At 44.7% G+C, this 23,021-nt stretch overlaps 1 protein-coding gene across 1 annotated transcript in view; it reads left to right on the forward strand.

Moving 5' to 3' along the window:
- The window catches only part of ANKRD31 (ankyrin repeat domain 31), a 131,736-nt gene that overhangs the window by 27,096 nt on the left and 81,619 nt on the right, over positions 1-23,021 (forward strand). Inside the window, exons 7-11 of the mRNA XM_075067009.1 lie at positions 1,336-2,004; positions 6,901-7,193; positions 7,569-7,708; positions 10,452-10,637; positions 12,766-12,908. Of these exons, the coding sequence (XP_074923110.1) occupies positions 1,336-2,004; positions 6,901-7,193; positions 7,569-7,708; positions 10,452-10,637; positions 12,766-12,908 (1,431 nt within the window). The remainder of the gene's footprint in view (positions 1-1,335; positions 2,005-6,900; positions 7,194-7,568; positions 7,709-10,451; positions 10,638-12,765; positions 12,909-23,021) is intronic.

The following is a 23,021-nucleotide window of genomic DNA, read 5'->3' on the forward strand; positions in this document are numbered from 1 at the left end:
CTGTTGATCCTTGGAGAATCCAGTTTGAATTAGTATATGCATACCTTTCCAAGGGGGGTGTCATCAGAGGACAATAATGGAAGAAGTATATTAGCATTCCCCTCCTACTGGAGAAGGAACATACAATTCCTCAATTACACATATATAATTGCATTTGTAATACAATAGAAACCAAAGGTATTACACCTAATTCAGTAAGGATTAGCTTAATTCAGTAAAGTTTATCTTCATTCCATAAAGTTTGTTCAGGATATTACAGGACTCTACTGTAAGTCTGTCACAGTCACATCTATTGGTGTCATGACAAAAAATGACTATAAAACCGATGAAACTGCCTACAATAGCATGTAGCCAATCTGTGACTGCTAGTAGAAAATATCCCCAACAGGTAGTGATGGGACACTGTATGGGGAGGGCTCTGAGTTACTATAGAGAATTTTTTCCCAGGTGTCTGGCTAGTGGGTATTGCCAAAATGCCCAGGGTTCAACTGACTGCATATTTGGGGTCAGGAAGGAATTTTCCCCCAGGTCAGATTGGCAGAGACCCTGGGTTGATTTTTTTTTTTAATTTTATTGCCTTCCTCTGTAGCATGGGGCATGGGTCAATTGAAGGTGAAACTAGGATAAATGGTGGATTCTCTGTAACTTGAAATCTTTAAATCATGATTTGAGGACTTTAGTAACTCAGCCAGAGGTTAAGGTTCTATTACAGGAGTGGGTGGGTGATGTTCTATGGCCTGCAATGTGCAGGAAGTCAGACTAGATGATCATGATTGTCCCTTATTGCCTTAAAGTCAATGAATCTAAATAACTATATTTACCCTACTTTTTGCATAATATTCAGCGTTGGATGTGGGACAGACTTTCTGCACCCTGTCAGTAGTTGCATGTGATTTAAAACAAAACATACATATCATACTGTATCTGCAGTAGTCTGCACTTCTACTAATTGCTTTGACTGCATAATGATTTAATGTTGTGCTAAAAAAGGAAGAGAAATCATCGTGAGCATTAACATGGGACACGAGTACCCTGCGAGCAGGATGAGACCCTTGATCTCAAAATAGTGGTAGATTTATTCTGCATCTTATCCCGGACCTTCAGTAATAGGGGAGTCAGCAACTTAATTCATTCTGCCTTTATGACTAAGGGTACAGTCTAACCCCTATTAAGGTCAATGGGAATTTTTCATTGTGGAAATTCTTAGGGGCTTGTAGCTTGCTTTATCAAAAAATTGTAAACCTAATATTATGCGTATTAATGAACCGTAAAGTAAATGTTCATTATATGTTTTTAGAAACATTTATCCATTTTTGTGAACATTTTTTCATTTAGATTTCACGTCAATTAAATGATGAAGATGACTCTCCAGAAGGAAGCCTACTGTCAAGTGTAGTTGTAAAAGAGACATTAATGGCTCCAGAGGAATGGACACCACAGAATGTATTTCCATGTGTTTTAAAAGATTGTCAAAGTGCCACTATGACCATTACTGAGATAGATACTAGGGAGAAAGATAATTCTCTTGAGAAGTCTATACCTGACTTTATTTTATCATCAACATCAGAGAAGATTTCCAGGGAAATATTAACTGTACAAAGTATAATGGGTGATGAATTTGAAATCAGAGATTTGCTGAAAGCACTCCGTGATTCAGAGAGTCCAGAAATGATAAACCCTTTGCATAACACATTACAATGTCAAGGTGATGCTCTATCTGTAGATATATCAGTAGATGAGAACAGCAATGTTCTGCCACTAGAGCTTCTGACAGCACTGAACTCCTTTTCAGAGTCTGTAGTACAGCCTGTCTGTCAATTAGTAGGGAAGAAAAGAGAGCTTAATGCTGAAGAAGAACATTTGAGATCAGAACCCAGTATTTTCCAGATAGATGACTGCACTCAAATAACTGATGACAATTTTGAACCTCAATTTTCTGTGAAGCAATTGGAAGAAATAAAAGCTTTAACAGAGGCTGCATTTCAGAGTACTTTAGATGAAGAAGTATGTACATGTTTTAATACCTATTTGAAATGTTTTGTGTATCTTACAATATTTGACTGAAGAGTTCATTTTTTCTAAGATGTTATTAGTCTTGGTATAGAATTATTGAGTCTGGAATTTACATTTTTATTAGTCTTTTTTTTTTATTTAAAGTCTTCTAATCCTTTTCTACTTTTCACATCAGTTATTGAACTTTTTAGAATGGAGAAATTCTAGTAAACTTTGTCTACTTGCTTCATACTATTCTGTGCTATGCAATGTTATCTGCTTGTGCGTTCCCCATCATTATAGTATCTAAGCATCTCTCAGATCAGTGGTCCCCCAACCTTTTTGTCTGGCAGGCGCCAGACGAAGGACCATTGTGGCGGTTGAGCATCCGCCGAAATGCTGCCGAATTTCTGCGGCGTTTCGGCAGCGACGCTTCTTGATGACTCCATTTGCCAGCGACAAGCAACATCATTGAAAGGCGTTGCGGCGGCATTTCGGCGGATGCTCAACTGCCGGCCAGGATGCAGGCGCATTTAGATGTCCCCACGGGTACCACATTGGAGACCCTTGTCTCAGATATTTAAAAAAAGAAATAATATCTCTTCTCAGCCTGTAGAATAACTAACATGATTAGCTGAAAGAATTATTTTTATGTATATTTGTGTGTCAAAGTTTGTGTAGTGTGTGTGGAAAGAATTTACTGAGGGAAAAAATACTCCATTTAGGAAGGAGCAATCAGTTGCACACATACAAAATGAGAAATGACTGCCTAGGAAGGAGTCCTGCAGAAAGGGATCTGGGGGTCATAGTGGACAACAAGCTAAATATGAGTCAACAGTGTAACACTATTGCAAAAAAAGCAAACATCATTCTGGGATGTATTAGCAGGAGTGTTATTAGCAAGACATGAGAAGTAATTCTTCCGCTGTACTCCGTGCTGATTAGGCCTCAACTGGAGTATTGTGTCCAGTTCTGGTTGCCATATTTCAGGAAAGATGTGGACAAATTGGAGAAAGTCCAGAGAAGAGCAACAAAAAATGATTAAAGGTCTAGAAAACATGACCTATGAGGGAAGATTGAAAAAATTGGGTTTGTTTAGTCTGGAAAAGAGGACTCAGAGGGACATGATAACCATTTTCAAGTACATAAAAGGTTGTCACAAGGAGGAGGAAGAAGAATTGTTCTTCTTAACCTCTGAGAATAGGACAAGAAACAATGGGCTTAAATTGCAGCAAGGGAGTGTGACGTTCCCTTTGGTGTTATCTGGAGCGGTGATCTGCTAGGTCACTCCAATCCTTGACTCTGGGAGCCAGCTTTACCCTGCTCTGCTGTGAGAACCCCCACTCCTGGGCTGTTCACGCACAGCCTCTGGCACATAAGCTGCTCCTTGAATTGTGCAACCGAATGACACTGGCCAATATCTCCGGTCCCAGACACAACCCTAGGAACCTCCGTCTTGCAGTGCCCAGTTATGCCCACTGGACACTGCAAGCTTATATGAGTTTGTCAGTTTAACAAAGAAATTGATATGTAGCAGGCTCGTTATCCCAAGGGTAGCCTCTAACACACTTCAAACCAAATGCACTGATTCAGGTACAATAAACAAACAAATCTATCAACTATAAAGATAGATTTAAAGTGATTATAAGTCAAAGCATAACAAGTCAGATTTGGTCAAATGAAATAAAAGCAAAATGCATTCTAAGCTGCTCTTAACACTTTCAGTGCCCTTATAAACTTAGATGCTTCACACCACAGGCTGGCTGGTTGCTCTTCAGCTAGGCTCTCCCCTTTGATTAGTGCTTCAGTCGCCTGGTGTGGTGTCTGTAGATGTAGGTGAAAGAGGGAGGAAGAGCATGGCAAATGTCTCTCCCTTTTATCATGTCCTTTCTTCCCTTTTGGCTTTGACCCCCCCCTTCAGAGTCAGGTGAGCATTACCTCATCGCAGTTCCAAACTGACCAAAGGGGGGTGACTCCCTGGAGAGTCTAACAGATTCTTTTTTTGCAGCCTAGGCCAGCATCCTTTGTTCCTGTGAGCGTGGGCTAGGTTTGTCCTATACCTTCCCTGATGAGGTGTGAACTGCCTTTTTGCTCTAGGAGAGTTTTTGCCTGGGCTTATTTTAACCCATTAGGATACATTTTCAGCCTCATAACTATATACATGAAATTATAACCTATAATGTTACTGTAACATTATTGTAACAATTATAATAACATCACTATAACAGCCATGCTCAGTACATCATGAGCCTTCCAAAGACACCCAACATGACAAACTTAGCATTAGATACCACACAATCATTTTATGAGCAATAACATGGAGGTGCTAGATGTTCTCCGAGGGTACAGAGCGTCATACCTCTCCTCTTAGTTTACTGCAAGAGAGTTAGTCACTGACTAGCTCAAAGGCAGTTTGTATTATAGTTCACTTGGCATCCAGCCATTAAGGCCATGAAGCGGTGTGCCTCAGTTTCCCCATTCACACACAGCAACCAAATTTTTTATGGTTTCTCTGCTGTGATAAGCTTTAAACCTGTTTACAGGTATTAACTGAAAAGTAGCATTATCATGAGGTTTAACATCCATGTGAAAATTCTTATCCCCAAAACTTAACATTAATACCAAAATTTTTATCACAGATGTGCATTTACAAGTATCTTTATGATACCACACCCTCTGTTCAGATAGTGTAGTTTGAGGTTAGTTTGTTCATAGTGTTCTTTGACTCTCTCCCATGTAATCAGTCACTGGCTTTTCCTTCCCTCCATTGTTCTCCTCTGTGTGGGCTCTTAATTTAATCATGTTTCTGGAATTTTGGTACCTCAGGGTCTGGAAAGATAGGTGTTCAGGGGGGATCTTGCACATTGACTGGCCCTTTGGAGAGTGGTCTCCCAACTCCAGGACTGTACATATGCAGAAAATCCAGCTCCTCTTTTGGGGTTACCCTGTGTTTCCGCCTCCCAGCACTGAGTCCTTCCCTGTCCCTAAGAGGGCTGTGATCTGTGCTCTCTGGGCTAGATGTGTTTACCCTTCAGTCAGATGCATCTTTTCCCAACAGCTCTCCCATAATTGCTTTCTGTGTCTCACCAGCGTGGGGGAAGACACCCCCTCTCTGTCAATTGAACCATTTGTATTCTCACAAACTACCACCTGGCAGTTTCCTGGTCCCAACTCCTCTGCTGTTACTGGTATTGGAGCTGCATCTTGATTTAAGGAGACACACTTACTTTCCAAAAACTTCTCAGAAATAGCATCCTGAAAAATTGGGACCTGGATTGGAGTACCCTCCGCCATCTGTTTTTCTGAGGCTAACCTCATAGAACCAATATGATAGGTTTCAATTGCTTGGAGAGTTTCTTTGTTGAGGACAGCAGAACTAACATGAGCTATTGGTTGCCTGCTTCCTCTTAGCACAAGGCATTTATTTCTCAGGTGATCAGTGGAATTACACTGATAGCATCTTTTGGGCTCTTCTGCTTTTACAGGAGATTTGGGATGAGGGTTAGAGGAATGTTTATACGTAAGAGAATGTTTAGGCTCCCAACCCCCTTCTCTCTTCCCAGGGGCAAAATGGGATCCTCCCTTCCCACCAGTTTTAAACCTCTTTTTTCTGTGGCCTGCCCTCAATAGACACCTGATTCTGTTAGAAGGCATCAGCTAAAAAAGCCATCTCATCCACACACTTTACATCTTTGTCCCTTTACATCTCTGTCTCCTGAGCCATCCACTTCCCTTGCTGGGTGTTCTTAGTAGTTCCAGGGCCTGTATAGCGTGGCACATAACTCCAAGTGTGTTCCTCTCATAAACAGATAGCTAAGGGTTAATGTTTCTTTTACCTGTAAAGGATTAACAAAGGGAACCAAACACCTGACCAGAGGACCAATCAGGAAACCGGATTTTTCAAAGCTCAGGGGAGGGAATTTGGGCTTTTGTCGTTGTGTCTGCTCTCAGCTATGAGAGGAGATTTTTCATTTTTTCTATCTTCAGGCTTCTAATCTTCAGTTTCCAAGTTGTAAGTACAAAGGTAGAAAAACCTTTGTACTTACACTTATTGTTTTTTTGTATTTAATGGGTGGAGTTTGCTGGAATGTTTAAATTGTCTCTCTTTTTATAAAGCTGTTTATTCATATTTTTCTTTTAAGCAATTGACTCTGTATAATTGTCACCTTGATACAGAAGATTTTTATGTCTTTTTTCTTTCTTTTTTATTAAAGGCTTTCTTTTTAAAACCTGTTTGAGGTTTTTTTCTCTGGTAGGCTAAGGAACGGAGGGGAGGGGGAATTCTCTTTGTGTTAGATCTATGGAGGGTAAGCTTGGCAGCACCAGGGAATTGGTGGAGGGGAAAGAGAGATGAATCATTTCTGTTCCCTTTGTATTTGGTTGTCTCTTCGTGGAATAGAGGAGACATGCTTCTTGTAAGTATGTGATGGTAAAGAATGCATCAGTACTCTCTTCAGGTTAGCCCAGAGAGGAAATTCTGGGTGGGAGAGAGGTGGAGGGAATGGTTTATTTCCCTTTGTGGTAAGACTCAGGGCTTCTGAGTCTTGGGGGTTCCCCAGGGAAGGTTTTGGGGAGACCAGAGCGAGGCAGGTGCTGTAATTCCTGTCTGGTGGCAGCGAGATCAAATCTGAGCTGGTAATTAAGCTTAGAGGGGTTCATGCAGGCACCCAGATTTCTGGACGCTAAGGTCCAGATTTGGGAAAGCTTATGATAGTTCCTCTGTGCACGCAATATATGTGTAGAACTCCAGTTATTAAATAATCTATTAATTCTAAGTCTCTATCTATCTATCTGTGCATGTATAACTTAAATGACATTTTGCTTCTAACACCACACACAATAATCCAGGCACAGCATTGCTTTTAACAGCTTGACTACCAGTAGTTTGAATTAAACTTTTTGTCACAGCTTTTAGGTAACCAGAAGAACCAGGATTTGATAATTTCTGATTACTGCAATGTCGCCTCTTATGACAAACAAGCTGGTGAAGGAAATTCAGGTTCAATAGAAAATACCTCAGGTATAGAAACTACCAAAGCAACTTCTTGTACATTAAGGAGGTCAACTCGATTAAGAGAAAACTGCACTAGAAAGCACATAAATGAAGCTTCCAGTTGTTATAAAATGCTAGAAGAAACGCACCAGAGAATATATAGTAATGATGAAGAAACAGGAAATAAACTTTCATCTAAAGATTTTGGGTATGACATATATAACATAAAAAGCTTACTTCTCTTCATGCATGAACACTTTATCTCTCTCTTCCTATTTATTTAATAAATATGAAACTTACATGCCATTCATTCCTCATTTGTACTATGTAAATGTTCATTTAAGTTACCTGAAAGGTAAAGATTTTACATTTTCTTTAAAACACTCAAGGTCATATTCTGCACTGATTTATACGCCATACAATCCCATTGAAGTCTGTGTGATTATGAGAAGTATGCCTCTGCACATAATTATAAACCTCCTTTACAAATTAAATGTTTACTTCTAAATCTAGTATAAATACTACATTATTGTTTTATAAAGTGGAGAATATTTTTATTCATTCTGAACAAATCTCTTATCAGTAGAACCCAAGACTCTGCTTGTAACGACAGCAAAGAACAGCGTTCAGAGCTGGAAGCCAATACATACCAAGGATCAACTATGGATGTAAACAGCAAGGTTGAGCAGATGAGGAAAAGCCAAAGGCTTGCAAAGAAAATTAGTAAGAGATGCTTCTGACATTTATTTGCCAGATAAGTTACTCTTCTGTTGAACTGATTCAAACAAATGTACTGAACCAGAAAAGTATAAATTTGTTGGATGGTGTTTTCAACGCTGCTGAAATGTGGATTTATGAGCTACCTTTTTAAAAAGCTTTATATACATTAGTTTTAATAATAATCCATGACACTTTGTACCAGTTTTTATTTCACTACTTACAGTACAGACTCTAATAATTGACCTGCTTACACACATCCTTCATAAAATTTAAGAAAAACATTCAGGGGTGGAAATCTAATTTTGTAACATTATAATTGAAATGACTGAATATTTTGAAACACCAAAACAAAAGAACAAATAGATCCAGAGTACAAATGTAGATCCTCTGCTGCTCCCTGATTATGTACTGATTTGCAAAGGCAAACTCTGCCTGTGCAAAGTCTCTCTGAAGTCAGTGTGACTCAGCATGCACAAGAATTCACCCCCAATGGAGCAGATTGCAAGTTTCAATCTATTTTATGTATTTTTATGACCTCCATCACAATTATATCTGTGCATCTCACACTCTGTGATGTATTTATCCTCACAACACTCCTGTAAAGTAGAGAAGTCTTATTATTCCCATTTTACATGTGAGGAACTGATGTGTAAAGAGACTTGCTCAAGGTTACACAGGAAGTCTGTGGCAGAACACTGAATTGAACTTGGGCCTCCTGATTCCTTCGTCCCCTAACAATTGAACCCTAATTACTTTTAAGATTGGAGTGTGATAATTATTTTAATTTATGCAAGTCCAGTTTGGCTTCAACTGTGTACTTAATATGTTTAACAAATTTTGAAGGTATACCTTATATGAACTATAATAGTAGTATAATATAAGTTGTTAATTATAAATCTACCACTACCCAGCACCTTGCTTTCATGAAGAGTTGTCAGTATTTCCACTATAACCATGCTTATGATGGGTTTTATGATCAAATGACTAATATTTATTTAAAATAAAGTCAGCAATAGGTTTTCATTCAAGAGCAAAATATTTTAAAAACAAAATGCTCAAAATAAAATGTATTTTTCTGTTTTCATCATGATTGTCTGTAGTTATATGGCCAAACCTATTGCATAGAGCAAAATTAATGTACATCAGTGTTCACCAGCTGGTCAATCACGACTGAGTGGTCAATCCTAGAGATTCTACCAGTTGATGACGATCTCTGGCTGCAGCGGGGCTGCTACTAAGGCAGGCTCCCTGCCTGCCCCAACCCCACTCGTGGAAGCAGCTAGCACGCTCCCATGACCCTGGAGGAGGGGGAGTAGGTGTCTCCGCGCACTGCTCCTGCCTGCAAACACCACCCTGGCATCTCTCATTGGCCGGGAATGGGGAACTGTGGCCAATGGGATCTGCGGGAGCAGTGCCTAGAGAGAGTGGCAGCACGCGGAGTCACGTGCCCCCCTCAGGGGCCGCAAGGATGCATTGGCCCCTTCTGGGAGTGGTGTGGGGCCGGGGCAGACAGTGAGTCTGCCTTAGACCTGCTGTGCCGCCGCTGACCAGGAGCAGCCCGAGGTAAGTGCTGCCTGGTAGGTGCCTGCACCCCAGTCCTGAGCTCTCTTCTGGAGCCAGCGCCCCATATCCCCTCCTGTATCCCAACACCCTGCCTCAGGCTCAACCTGGAGCCCTATCCCACACTCTGAACCTCTTGGCCCCAGCCCAGAGCCTCCACCCCAGGGCCTCGGAAGGGACGGAGTAGATCCTGGGTTGCACTTAAGTTCAAAAAGTGATCTTGTGCAGAAAAAGGTTGCAGACCATTCATGTACATGGACTTTCCTCCATTTCAAAAATATCAAAAGATTCCAATCTTTAGCCACAACCAGCCAGGCTGCTTGTGTTGCCTGCAACCACAGAATATGGAGAGGTATAGCTCTCTACTCCCATATGAGCAATATTTTAAGCTATTGGATCTGCACAATGCATGAACCATGCTCATGCCCTTGCCATGCCTCCTGCCTGGCCATAATCCATCCCCATCCTCCTGCCTTCCAGCATAGACAGCAGCCCTGGAACACTTCTCCACAGCATGAAGGGAGCATGCAGAATTTCCTACTGTTGGTAAAGTGTATCCTCGTGCCCCAGTACAGTAGAAATGGTTCCACTGCATTTGAATCCTTCTATGGGTGCATAATGGAAAGCGGAATTTGTTCCAAAGTATAATAATAGTGTTTGTTTCTATATTTTGTTTTGTAAACTTAGAAACACACGTAAAACACAAAACATAAAAGAATTGCTAATAAATACCATAGGTTTGGTAAGGAAGAGAAGAATGACTAAGCAACTAGCTATATATTGATTGCTTTACTTTCAAGAAACTGTAACGCGGGATAGCAGATTTGATCAAACTTGTTGAAAATGATTAATACACTTTGCCTAAAATGCAGACAGCCAAGAGTTTAAAAAAACCACTGTTTAAAAGCCATGTTCTTTCATTCTGTGCATTGAACCCATTTGATATCAGGAGATTGGTGCAAAGTTAATGGGGTTAAATACAATCTTTAATAAGTGAGATTGATGTTTACATATTTTACTGAAAGAGCAACTTTCTGAAATGTCTGTTTTTGACAGTAGTTGGGCAAAAATTCCTGTTGACGAGATTTTTCTTCAGAAAACTTGTATGCTAACTGTAGTGCTGAGGTCAAAACAATAATCAAACATATTTTTTCAGTTTACCAGATCTTTATTTTATATTTTTCAGCAAAACAAAGCTCTGTTAAAAAAATTTCAAATAGTGCACCTGTTGCCTCCATTCCTCTTTCAAAAATCTGTAGGAAAAATCTTTTTGGTGAGACCTTACTGCATAAAGCTGTTGCTGAAGATGATACAGACCTTGTACGCAAAATTATAAAAGTTGGTGCAAATGTAAATGTTCAGGATTATGCTGGTAAGTTTCAATTCCAGTTAAAGGATAATTTTATATCCTTTATAACAAATATATATGCATAAGTAATAAATGTTCATGCTACCGGATCACAAACAAATGTTTTAGAGTTGATCCACCACTTTTTTGAATTCTTATTAGTTTAAGTTCTTATAAGTTCTCACAAGACAGGTAATAAATGTGTAGACCCATATATGTAATATAGACATTACCTCTAAGACTCCATTCTGGCATGTACAATTACCTCCAATTACTCCCTTCTGGCATGCACAATCTGTAAAACAGCCCAGAATTTGGCTTGATGGATTCAGTCTTGTTCCTTTTGAAGTTAATGAGAGTTTTGCCCTTGACTTAAATGAGAAAAGGATTATGTCAATTTTAGAGCCCAGCCAACACTCTAGATATGTACTGGGGTATCTCCACCTGTGGGGAGATAGTTGAAGGAAAAAGCTACTGTGGTCAACAGAATCTTAGTATGTTTTGATGCAGGAAGTGGTGGAAGGAGGATTGGAAAGCACTTGGGGGTAGATCTTCTATCCTCTCCCTCAGTTCACTCTGTCGATTCAATAAGAGCACTGCCATACAGGGAACTCACGCAAAGCTATGGTCAGTGCAGCTTAGGGCTTAGATACTGCATTAATCTTTCCCAAATCCTCTTCCCTCCACTGAGTAGAATTGCTGCCTGGGTGGCAGAACTGAGGTGAGGGGCAGTGGTGGCTAGTGCCCCTGCAATGGAATACTCCTGGGAGAATTCTGCACCACCTCGCACACGCAGAATTCATGTCCCCACCACAGATTTCTTTGCTTCCCCTCAGAAAAATGACTTTCTGAGGGGGAAGCAAAGGGAAGCCACAAGAGTGGTCATGTGACTATCCCCAGCAGTATGTTTTGGGTGCCCAGGGCAGCCGGCAGAGAGGTAAATCACTGTGAGGCAGGGTGGAGGACTGGGGAAGACCTGGCTGGTGGCTCCTACCCTGTGCTGGGCTCAGCCACTAGTCTGGCTAGGCTGGGGCAGACAGGACTTCCTCTTCCCCTGCACAGCATCCAGAGCTGGGTCAGCTCCAGCCCCAGATTTCTCCCCAGGCTTCAGGAAGCTCTGCAAACTCCTTCCCCACCCCCCTCGCACCCATCGCTCCTCAGCTTCAAGGGGAGGGATCACTGTTGGGGGAACTGCTCCCCCATCCACCCAATCCCCCATGCATCCAGACACCCTTATGCCCAGACCCTCCTGCCGAGCCTCACCTCCCAACACACACCCAGAACCCCTCCTGCCAAGCTCCACTCCCCCTGCACCGCGATGAGTCACCTGGATCCCCACCCCACTGAGCCCCAACCAGCAGCACCTGGTTCCCAACCTCACTGAGCCCCCACCTTGGTCTGGACCCCCCACAGAGTCCCATTACTATTGCACCCAGAACCCCTGTGCATCCAGATCACACACACACACACGGATCCTTTACTGAGCTTCCCAGCCCCAGATTGCCTCACACAGAACCCTCTCAACCTACACCTGGTTCCCCCCCGACACTAAGTCCCTCCGCACTTGGAGCCTGCCAAGCTGAGACTTACACATGCAAGCTCTACTTGAGCTAGCATGCTAAAAATAGCAGTGGCTTGTCTAGGACCTCAGATGAGATTGTACTCAGGTAGCTAGCCCAAGCCGCCCCGCATGCTGGTATAACCCCACTGCTATTTTTAGCACGCTTGCTCAAGCAGAGCTAACACATGTATGTCTACCCATGCTGGGAATGACATATCCCAACTGCTAGGTAGACATACCCGTAATGTAGAAATTTCATTCACAGAGAAATTGCTGGTATGCAAAGGTTAAGTTTTCTTTCCTTTTTGAGCCAATACGTAATCTAACATCTACATTTGTTATAATGGCATGCAGTTCTTAGGTAAGAGAAGATTTTGACAGTTAGGATCTCTCATCTACATCACTTTTGAACCACATAAAAATTTGTCATATGGTCAACTTATTCTTAAAATATTGCAATTTCTAATAAATTTAGACTATCTTAAAATTAAAACTTTATCAAATAGTCTGCAAAATTGATAAATATTGGTGTCAAGAATATTATTCAAATAGGAAATGTAAGATTTAGTTGACAATTTTCCTTTGTCGTAGGTTGGACTCCGCTACATGAAGCCAGTGTGGCAGGTTTTTATAAGACAGCAAATGAGCTTTTGAAAGCAGGAGCTGATGTTAACTGTAAAGGAAGTGAACAAGTAACGCCAATACAGGATGCAGTTAAAGAGGGCCATTATGAGGTATGATTTCTATATTTGGGCACAAACTACATTTTACATATAAAAATTCCTGTGATTGGGTCAGGGAGGTCACATCGCATTTCAGTTTCATTACATGTGCTGCTAATTATTTAGAATTTAAGGTTCCATTTTAAGATTTCAGGGTATTTGGAATTCTTGCTGCCCAACTTCAGATAAAATCATGAGCAACACTTTACAGATTTGTTCTTTAGTGTGTGATAGCAGAAATTAGCTGCATTTTCTAACTGTTTTTTGGGATATTTTACTAAATAGTATACTAAAATAGCACAGAAAAGGTAATCCAAATTGATAATGCTACAAGTCTCATGCTTCACGTTGTCTGAGGACATCAAAACACATTATTGCACAATTGAATATGGTTTTTGTACTGTCTTTTGAAGTATGAGACTGCTGTTGGAGACAAAATATTGGACTGAAAGTAGATCAGGGTTCTAATCTGGACTGACACCAATATTTTTTTCTATTTTTTCCCCCGTGTGCATAACAAATGGCTTCTAGAGCTCAAGTTTAAAACTTATGGATGCGGTTTCTCCTGCTATGTTATCTCCTCCACTTACTCTGCCCTTTCCCTTATTCTTGCTACCTCTTTGGTCACTCATAATCTTTATTTCCTTCCTCCTCATTGACTGAGAACTGTTTCTGTATTAGTGACAGTACACATGCCTATGCAGGCGGTTGTGTCATAACCCACACCTGAACCCAAAATCATGTGTCTGAAGGAGTGTAGAGAGTGACTAAGCTAGTGTGCCTGAGGGGTGTAGGTAAGGGCCATGTACCAGGACTTAAGTTTCAATAGTCCTCCACTCCCATTCTGACAATGCATTGAACCCTTTTCTTCCTGACCCTTACCCACTCTATAAAGGTTCCTGTCCCACCATTTTCAGTGGTCGTAGTGTGCTGCAATGACCAGTTTTCCGTTGAACTCATACAGATCAATACAGGTGAAAATGCATCCTGTTCTGAGAGCAGCCAGTTGGCCCACTGAGCACACTTAAGTACTTTTCAGTGTGTGGTCAGAGTGCACTGTCTTCCATGACTTCAGCCAGAGCGGCAGGAACATACACCTGTACTGGGAAATTTCATGGAGGCTGGAGCAGGCAGGCATTGAGTGGACTCCAGCCCAGTGCCGGGAACACATGAACCAGTTGCAGCTCCCATACAGGGCCCCAAAAGACTCAAACTGTCTCTCTGGGACAACTTCTTGTACATGCCCCTTCTACGAGGAGCTTGACCAGTTGCTGTCAAGGGCTTCCGGTACAGAACTTGAAGTGGTCCATGATCCCTTCCTCAACCTCACCAGCGTCATTGTCCAATTGGATGCTGATGAAAGCTAGAGTGAGAAGGCAGCACGGACCATGGAGGGTGCCCCAGAAGACCTGGAGGATGAAGAGCATGTGATTCAGCACCTCTCTCTGGTGGAGCCTGTTGAGGAAGCCCCCTACCTCGATGAACCCAAGGAGGGTCCCGAGTCATGGCAGGAACCAAAACCTAAGGCTGGTAAGTTACAATGGACCTTCTCTGCCAATATCCCCTCTTCACGTGCTAAATTTGAAATACTGTGCACTGACTGTTCTCCTCTGGATAATATGCCATGCATTGCTATGTGTTTGTGAGTTTGAACTGCAGTGCTGAAAGCCATGGAATTGTCATGTCCCTCTCCCTACCAAATTCCTCCAACTTTCCCCTGCTCCAGCCAGCCCTGCTTCCCCTCTCCTCAATGGTCCCCAAGCAAGACATAGTTATAGATCAATGGTTTTATTGATTTCTGATGAACCTGTATTATGCATTTGGATAAAGTGGTTTCTTAAAAAGTATTCAAGAAAAATCATTGCCCCTGTGTTTGTGTCCTTCTCGGCGAGCAGTCAGACAGGAAAGGTTCTGGGGCTGCACAGACCATGGGAAGGAAGGGGTCAGGTTAGAAAAAGCCCAGTTGGGGGTGGGACAGTTGCAGAAAGCTTACAGTAGGTTGTCTAAAGTTAGTAACAGCTGTCTTTTTTCTTTTAAAGATTACACAGTTTCAGTGCTTCTCCCACCTTCCTAAGCTTACCATCACCTTACAAATGGTAGCTATGTGGAATGGGGTTGGCGGATGGAGAGGATGTTAGGTCTGGGAATGGAGAGGGAACAGAACACAGTTGTAGAACACTTTGGTTCTCTGAGGAAATGTTAGTCACAGCAGTCTTTTCTCCCTTGGAAGATTACAAAATTGTTACTGGCCCTGGTATGTTGCCTCTCCCCGTACTGAGCTATGCTGCACAAGCATATTTCAGCAAGTTTCCAGAGTAGCAGAAACTCTAGCTGCGTCTTGAGGTTTTACAGCAGTGCCACTCTGCTTTGTCCACCTTCATAGCAGACCAACCCCCATCATTTAGCAATATGTAGAGGAGTGACCATTGACAGAAACATCTCTCTGGCATAGATTGCAGATCTCCTCCACAGGACAGAGAGACACTTCTCTTTTCCATTCTGGTATCTTGGAAACAGCTATATGTTCTCCAAACATTAACCAGCCTTTAAAAAAGGAATTGCAAACTGGAAATTTAACACCCTGGAAAGAACTGCCACTCTCTGTTCCCCCTGCCCATTACCTTGAGACACTGAACATTTACATTTTTAAAAAATATTAGTACAGTTTATTTACCATTAGTAGCCTGTGCTCCTTCCTCATGGGCTGCAAAAGTTGCCTAAGAACCAAGGATCCTTCAAAAGTCACATTCAGGGAATGCTGAAAAGTATCAAAATTGTGGCCTTCTACAGTAAAGTTATGTCATGTGGGAGGATTTCTGAGCTTTTTCCCAAGGACAAAAATTGTAATTCTACCCTTCTCTTTCAATTGGTAGGATCTTCAGTTCCTGGGAGTGAAACCATTCCACAAAGAAGGCTGGAGAAATGCCCCAGAGATAGACAGAGAAGAACCCAGGAAGAGCTGCATATAAGCGTGGGCAGGGGAAACCAGGAACCATTTCAGTTCCTCTGGGCATGGAAGGATTGGGCACTTCATCGGGAAGAGGCACTGATGTACTGGTTCATGGAGCAGGAAGCACAGCATGGAGAATAGGAGCATTCCCCCATTGGACTTGTGGCTGAAAGAGTTCGAGGTCAATCTGCCGCCGAGGCTACTGAACCAGTCCATGAACCACTTCCTCCATTTCTTCCTCCAGCTGCCATGCAGAATGCTGCTGAGCCAGAGGATCTTGTTTCAAGAACCCCCTTAAGTGACTGGGAGAAGAACACAGCCTGCAGGACTCTTCCACTAGCACCCAAAACCCCTGACAGGAGGACCCCACTGAGTGACCAGGACGGGAATGATGAGTCTGCAGGAGTTCCAGAACCCCACCAAGTGCCCATCCCCCAAGTCCCTTGCAGGAGACATTCCTGTTTTTCTCCAAAAGTCATTTTTTCCTGTCGTTCCTTCTTATCAGGAGATGGTCAAGGAGACAGATACAGAGACAGTAGTATATTGCCAGTGTTCCCACTTGCATTCCCTTTATTTTTTAAAGATTTGTTTTTGACCCTTCCTTTTAAAAAATATTTCAATTACCCATTCTATCTAATAGTTCTAATAAATATAATCGTTTCCTAGACATGTGTGTGGCCCGTTCTTCCTAAGTTTGGTGAGCTGCAGATGATTTCAGATTCAGAATTGGGCCCCACAATTCAAAGCTCATGAAATTGAATGGTATATAATTATCTGATGCCATGGTACTGCAAACACTTTTCTGCCTGTACCCCACCAAACCCTCCCTCCTGAGGCTCAGAAATATACTAAGTCCTAACATGGGAGGGATGGGAAAGTGCAGTTAGTAAGTGCTACTAGTTTTCAACACAACCGAAGTCAGAAACACCGAAAATGGGTATGAATTAGTTCACATGCAGAAAATTGAAACAGTACCAGTTACAACACAGGCAATGACACCATAGGCCACTACCCTGTGCATAAATGCCCCTCACTCCACACTGAAAGCTTAACCAGCTTCAGTGGTAATAGGGATTAGTGCTTTGTAACAGCCCCTAAATGCATTTTAGGACTGCTGACAATGAACGGTCAAAAAACAAAATGACTGCATCGGGGCCGCCCAGAGAGGGAGTCAGGGAGGACAAGTGGGGCAATTCGCCCCAGGCCCTGTGAACCCTGGCCCGACGGCAGCCTGGGTCTTCGGCGGCATTTTGGTGGCGGGGGGCCCGTCAGTGCTGCTGAATACCTGGACCGCTGCCGGGTGAGTACAAGCGCCACAGGTCCCCCGTTTTGCCCCAGGCCCCCTGAATCCTCTGGGCGGCTCTGGACTGCATACCATGCAGAATGGCTGAATACTCACCTCTGCTCCAGGAAATCTTCATAAGATTGGTAAGAAAGATTGAGTGCTCCCAATAACAGGTTTATAAACAGGTGTGAATAGTGAAGACAAAATCATTGCACAATAACTACATTACAACTTGACTGCCACCCTCCACAGCACAGACTCAACCCTAAGGTGTTAACAGGGCATCTCCACTGGGTATAATTGTCTTTAATGTGTGCAATGTCACAGGAACGGACAGTAAATGATCTTTGGCTACAGGGAAACGAAACCCTGACAAAGCTATGTAGCCCCACAAATAGCCAATTTTCCCTTATTATATGCATTCCCAGCAGCTGTATAAGGTGGGAAAGTATCCCTCAGCACAGGAAGATGTCACCCTCTGCCTCCCTGCTGTGGCAAGATGTGTGCATGTATGGTGTTAATTTCCCTTGCCCGCTGGGAACCAGGACCAACGTGCATGTGGGTGGGATCTGGTTTTCTGTAAAAGTTTGCAAATCAGACTTGTGAGTCCACTTGGAATGGAAACACTCCTCTTTTACCCTCACAAATGTTACAGAGTGTGCAGCAGGGAATGGCCATTTTGACACTGACATCCAAATAGGTGTGTAGGCAGCGCCAATGAGCTTCCAGTCTAGCAAACACACACACCATAACCATTCTGCAGAGCTTGTAATTGAATTCCCCTTTTCCAGTGTCATTGGTGCTGGGGAATGGCTTCATGAGACAAGTTAGGAGTGGGTATGCAGGGTCCCCCAAAATAACAGTTGGCACAGACACACTGTACAGAACCATATCGTTTCTGGGGAATAAAGTCCTCCTCCCTTCAAGTACAATCCTGATCACCTCAGCACTCTGGCGTCATGAACCTTTCTAGTATTTCCCACGTTTGTAGTTATAAATCTGCTTCTGTGGACCACTAAGCCTTGCTGAAAATGTGGTTCACATACACTTTTGTCCCTTTTCGTGAGCAAAGTATTGGGATGTGGGTGCCATTGATGGCCCCTGCATAGTTTGGAAGCCCCATCCTCTGAAATCCAGCTATTATTTCTGAAACTTTTCTTATGGCACCCACCTTTGAGTAGATCACAGTGTTAACTGCCTCACAAACTTGCACAACTGTGACCCCAACAATGGACTTTCCAACCCCAAAGTGACATGCAGCCGATTTGGTGGTGGGAGCTTCCATAGGGCAATAGCAACCTGCTTCTGAACTGGTACGGCTTCCTGTATTGAGCGTTCTGGTGCCAGAGGTTTGATGCAAGTTCCTCACATGGCTCTATGAAGGTCTGTTTCCTCATTTGGAGGTTCTGAAGCCACTGCTGGTCATTCCAGGTTTCCAAAATGATGTGATCCCAACGCACCATGCCGATTCTCCGGCACCAGAAGTGATGGTCCACCCAAAGATATACCTTGGCAACACTGGCATTCACCATATCAGTACCATGTGAGCTGAATGAATTGTTATTGACCCTCATGATCAGCTGACTTCAGTGTATCAGAAAGTTCTGCCCAAATTCCATCCAACATCTCACCAGTCACCTACTCCACTGCATAGCCATTTGTCCCACAGTAAGAAACAGGAACAGAATCAGATTATCATCTCATTGCTACATGTCATCCACCTACTTTTTCAGGGAATAACAGTGAGGGGTGATGTGATGAGGAACTGCCATCAGCAAATGTGTGAAGGCAGGGGATAGTACCCACAACACACAGCAAAGTGGTTCCTATAGAGTGTGTCCCTCTGCTGCACAGAATGCTGGATACAGTGCCTGAAATAGTACCACTAATCTCAGGTAACAACAGCGGCAATATGGACATGTATATACATGTGTACATATCATTATACCTGTGTCCAGCACAGCATATGCAGGCACTTGGGGCAGGTATGGGGAGCATGCATGAGCACGTACACAGTCCAATGTTCAAGTATGCAAGCCATTGTAGACAGAGCATCATTTTCCTTGCTCACTTGTTCCATACTTGACATTTATGATTGTCTCTTCTCCACGACTCACTTTCTCCCTTTCATTTTGTGTGTGTGTGAGAGAGAGAGAAGGAGAGGAAAGAACAGGCAAAAAGAAGAGAGGAGGAAGTGAGAGAGACAGAGAAATGAAGAAATTTATCAGCAAGGGCTAGAGAGAGGAAGGGGGAGCACAGTGAAACTCCCCCCCCCCCCCCACTAGTGCCTGCTAGCAGGGTGTCCAGCTGTGTAAACATTTAGCCTAGAGGGAAACAATGAATGACACTCAGGGAAATACTACTCTCTAATCACTGGTCTGAATTATTTTCTGCTAACTTTGCACTAAAGCATTATGTTAACAGGGTGAGTCATTTGAGTTTTAATTACTTTATTGCCACATTTTCATAAATGTGTGTGTGGTTTGTGTGTAAATTCTACAGCTGTGCATGCAAATTAGTTGTGTGCACTTTTGCATGCACACTTATGAAAACTGGCCCTTCTTGTTATAATACACCAAAGAGAATCTACTCCTATGGTCTTAAGCAGTAAGTCAACTGAATAGTCAATGTTAGAGTGGATTTATTGGGCTCTGTTAGTATCTATGCTCTAGTTTCATAACACATTTCTGGATTCTGACCTCTTTTCCATCTGGCATTAGTGGGCTTTGCCTCTCTCTCTGAACATACAGAACATACACAGTTCAGATTTGCGCAGGAGCTCTGGGACTAAGGGCATGTCTATACTACAATCTTACACAGGGCCGGCTCCAGCGCTTTTGCTGCCCCAAGCGACAAAGGGGAAAAAAAATCCCCGACTGAGCTGCCGCCGAAGCGCTGTGGCCAAAGACCCGGACGTGCTGCCCCAATCACAGACGGAAATGCCACCCCTTTCTATTGGCCGCCCCAGGCACCTGCTTCCTTTGCTGGTGCCTGGAGCCGGCCCTGATCTTATGTCAACCTATGTTAGGTTGACTAACAGCCACCGCAGTAATTACTCCTTCTGTCAGTGGTGCGTGTCCTCACCACGAGCGCTTCCACTGACTGAAGAGGAGCAGTGTCAGGGGCTGAGAGCTAGGGCTTTCAGCTCCACTCAGGTCCACACCCCTCTAGGAGCCCAGTTGCCCCACGGGCTTCTTGCCTATCCGCTTCCAGCCAGGAGCAGGGAGAAAGCCACCCAGGGCTTCTTGCATCCCTTCTTGCTGCCTGGAATCCAGCTGCCATGTTCCTAGTGGGGAACTGGTACCCCAGCGGCATGGTTCCTAGTGGGGAGCAGAGACCTGGCAGCAGCCTGACCGGGGAGCTAGGAGCTATCTTTCTTGTCAATTTCACAGCTCACAACTCTCCTACACCGACATAAGCCTTATGCCTCTCATAGAGGTGGAGTTACTATGTCGGTGTAGTAGGGCATTTACCTTAGCGGGAGCAACGCTGTAGTGTAGACACTGACATAGTTAGGTTGACATAAGCTGCCTTATGTCGACCTAACTCTGTAGTGTAGACCAAGTCTAAGCCATACTTCTTCCACCACCTGCCAGAACGTCTGTCTCCAGCATTGCCCAGAGAGCAATTTATTGCTCCTGCCTAACCCTTATTCATCTTAGGATTTTAGCTTTTTTGGTGGGCAGTAGCAAGTTCTGTCCCTAAAATCTTCTCCAGCTCTCCAAATGCAGAAGAAAATTGACCTGCTTTCTCAAGGTCAGTCACTGATCCCATAATTAGGGTGTTCATCTGGGACCTGCGAAACACAGGTTCTTCTTCGAGTGCTTGCTCATATCCATTCCAGTTAGGTGTGCGCGCGCCACGTGCACGTTCGTCGGAGAAACTTTTACCCTAGCAACACTCGGTGGGCCGGCAGGTCGCCCCCTGGAGTGGCACCGCTATGGCGCCTGATATATACCCCTGCCGGCCCAACCGCTCCTCAGTTCCTTCTTACCGCCCATGTCGGTCGTTGGAACAGTGGAGCGCAGCATAGCTGATCTCCACCTCCCTAGCGATTCACTCGTGCTTTAGCTTCTTAGTGTACATAGTTTTTCTCTAGTTCTTTATTAATTACTGTTTAGTATAGTTGTAGTTAGCGTATATAGTTTAAGAGGATTGGGGGTTAACCCCTTCTCCTCCCCCGGCACCGGGGCCCATGCCCGGTTCACCGGGCTTCAAGCCCTGTGCGACCTGCCATCGGCCGATGCCCACAGGAGACCCGCACGACTCCTGTTTAAAGTGCCTCGGCGAGGGCCATCTGTCGGACAAGTGCCGTATTTGTAAGGCGTTCAAGCCCCGGACCAGAAAAGAGCCCGACTCTCGCCTAAAACAACTTTTGATGGAGGCAGCTCTAACTCCTCCATCCTCGGCACCGTCTCCGGCACCGGGAACAAGAGCTTCGTCTGTTCCTGCACCGGCGAAGACTCCTCGGTACCTCCCGTCACTGGCCCAGTCCTCCAGCCGGCGCTGCTCACTCTCCCCGAGGAGCAAGAAACACAAGGCTCCTGCAATACCTTCAGTCACACTGCAGTTAGAGTGCAGCTCCAGGTCGGATCGCCCGGCACCGCCAACTGCCGCGGCACCACCTGCTCCTGCACCGTCGATTCCAGCCTCTCAGGAGCCGTCGAGTCCGGTGCCGACCAGCTCCCCGGCCCACGCTGTGGTAGAGCTCGTCATATCGTCCACACCGGAGACCTTCTCCCCTGCGCGGGACCTTATCGCTCTTACAGAGCCTGAGCTGCCTCAACCCCCGGCACCGCCGGTGCGGGTCATCCAGTCGCTGGGCAAACCTGCCATGGTGCGACCATTGTCCCCGGGCACCAAGGAGCTCCGCCGATCTCGTTCGGGATCCCGTGAATGTTCCCGGCTCTGGCACCGATCGCGATCCCGGCACCGCTCACGATCCCGACGCCGCTCGCAGTCCCGGCACCGTTCTCCATCCCGATGCCAGTCATACTCGCTGCACCGGACGAGGTCCCGGTCCCCGTCGTACCGTCGGCACCGCTCCAGATCCCGGCACTGCCGAGCCTCTCGTAGCCGATCCAGGCATGTCGATGTTCGGCACCGGTCAACCTCCTGGCACCGCGCTGGTCGTAGGTCCTGGTCCCACTCTCCATACCGCCACGGCTCCCAGTACCGTTCGCCGGCACCGCGCAGGGACAGCTACTATGGACGCAAGGATCTGGTCCAGTCTGCTTCAGCTCCCCCGTGGCCATCCCGTCACACGTCCGCTTCCTCGTACACGGACAGTGCATCCTATGGGGGATCAGACACTCAGGCCCATCAGGACCAGGGGCCACCGCAGTGGTCCTTTTGGACACCCTGGGCCTACCACCAAGCCCAGGGTGAACCGTCGGGCCCATCACGCTCGTGTCATTCTGAACACCGGGCACCTGAGGCCACACTCAGTAGACCCTCCCCCTGCTGATACGGAGGCAGGTGCTATACTGGCTCCAGAACAACACGATGTTCCGGAGGCGGTGGTCCACCAGGATGAAGCCTCGGTCCAGGACCCGTTCGTCCCAGGGTTGTCGTCATCATCTTCCCCAGATGAGGCGGTAGCGGGCACATCCTCGTCGGGGCCTCCCCCTATCGATCTGCGGGCGCACCAGGATCTTTTGTGGCACATAGCCCAAAATATCAGCCTTCCCGTGGAGGAAGTCCCTGAGGTGGAGGACCCAGTGGTCAGCATCCTCTCAGTGGAAACGCCTACCAGGACGTTCATCAGATCCATCCAAGCCAGAGCCGACACCATCTGGCAATCTCCGGCGTCCATTCCACCGACAGCCAGGGGGGTGGAAAGAAAATACATGGTGCCTTCCAAGGGTTACGAATACCTGTATGTGCACCC

This window comes from Chelonoidis abingdonii, chromosome 6 (assembly GCF_003597395.2).
Source record: "Chelonoidis abingdonii isolate Lonesome George chromosome 6, CheloAbing_2.0, whole genome shotgun sequence".
In the NCBI taxonomy this organism is placed as follows: domain Eukaryota; kingdom Metazoa; phylum Chordata; order Testudines; family Testudinidae; genus Chelonoidis; species Chelonoidis abingdonii.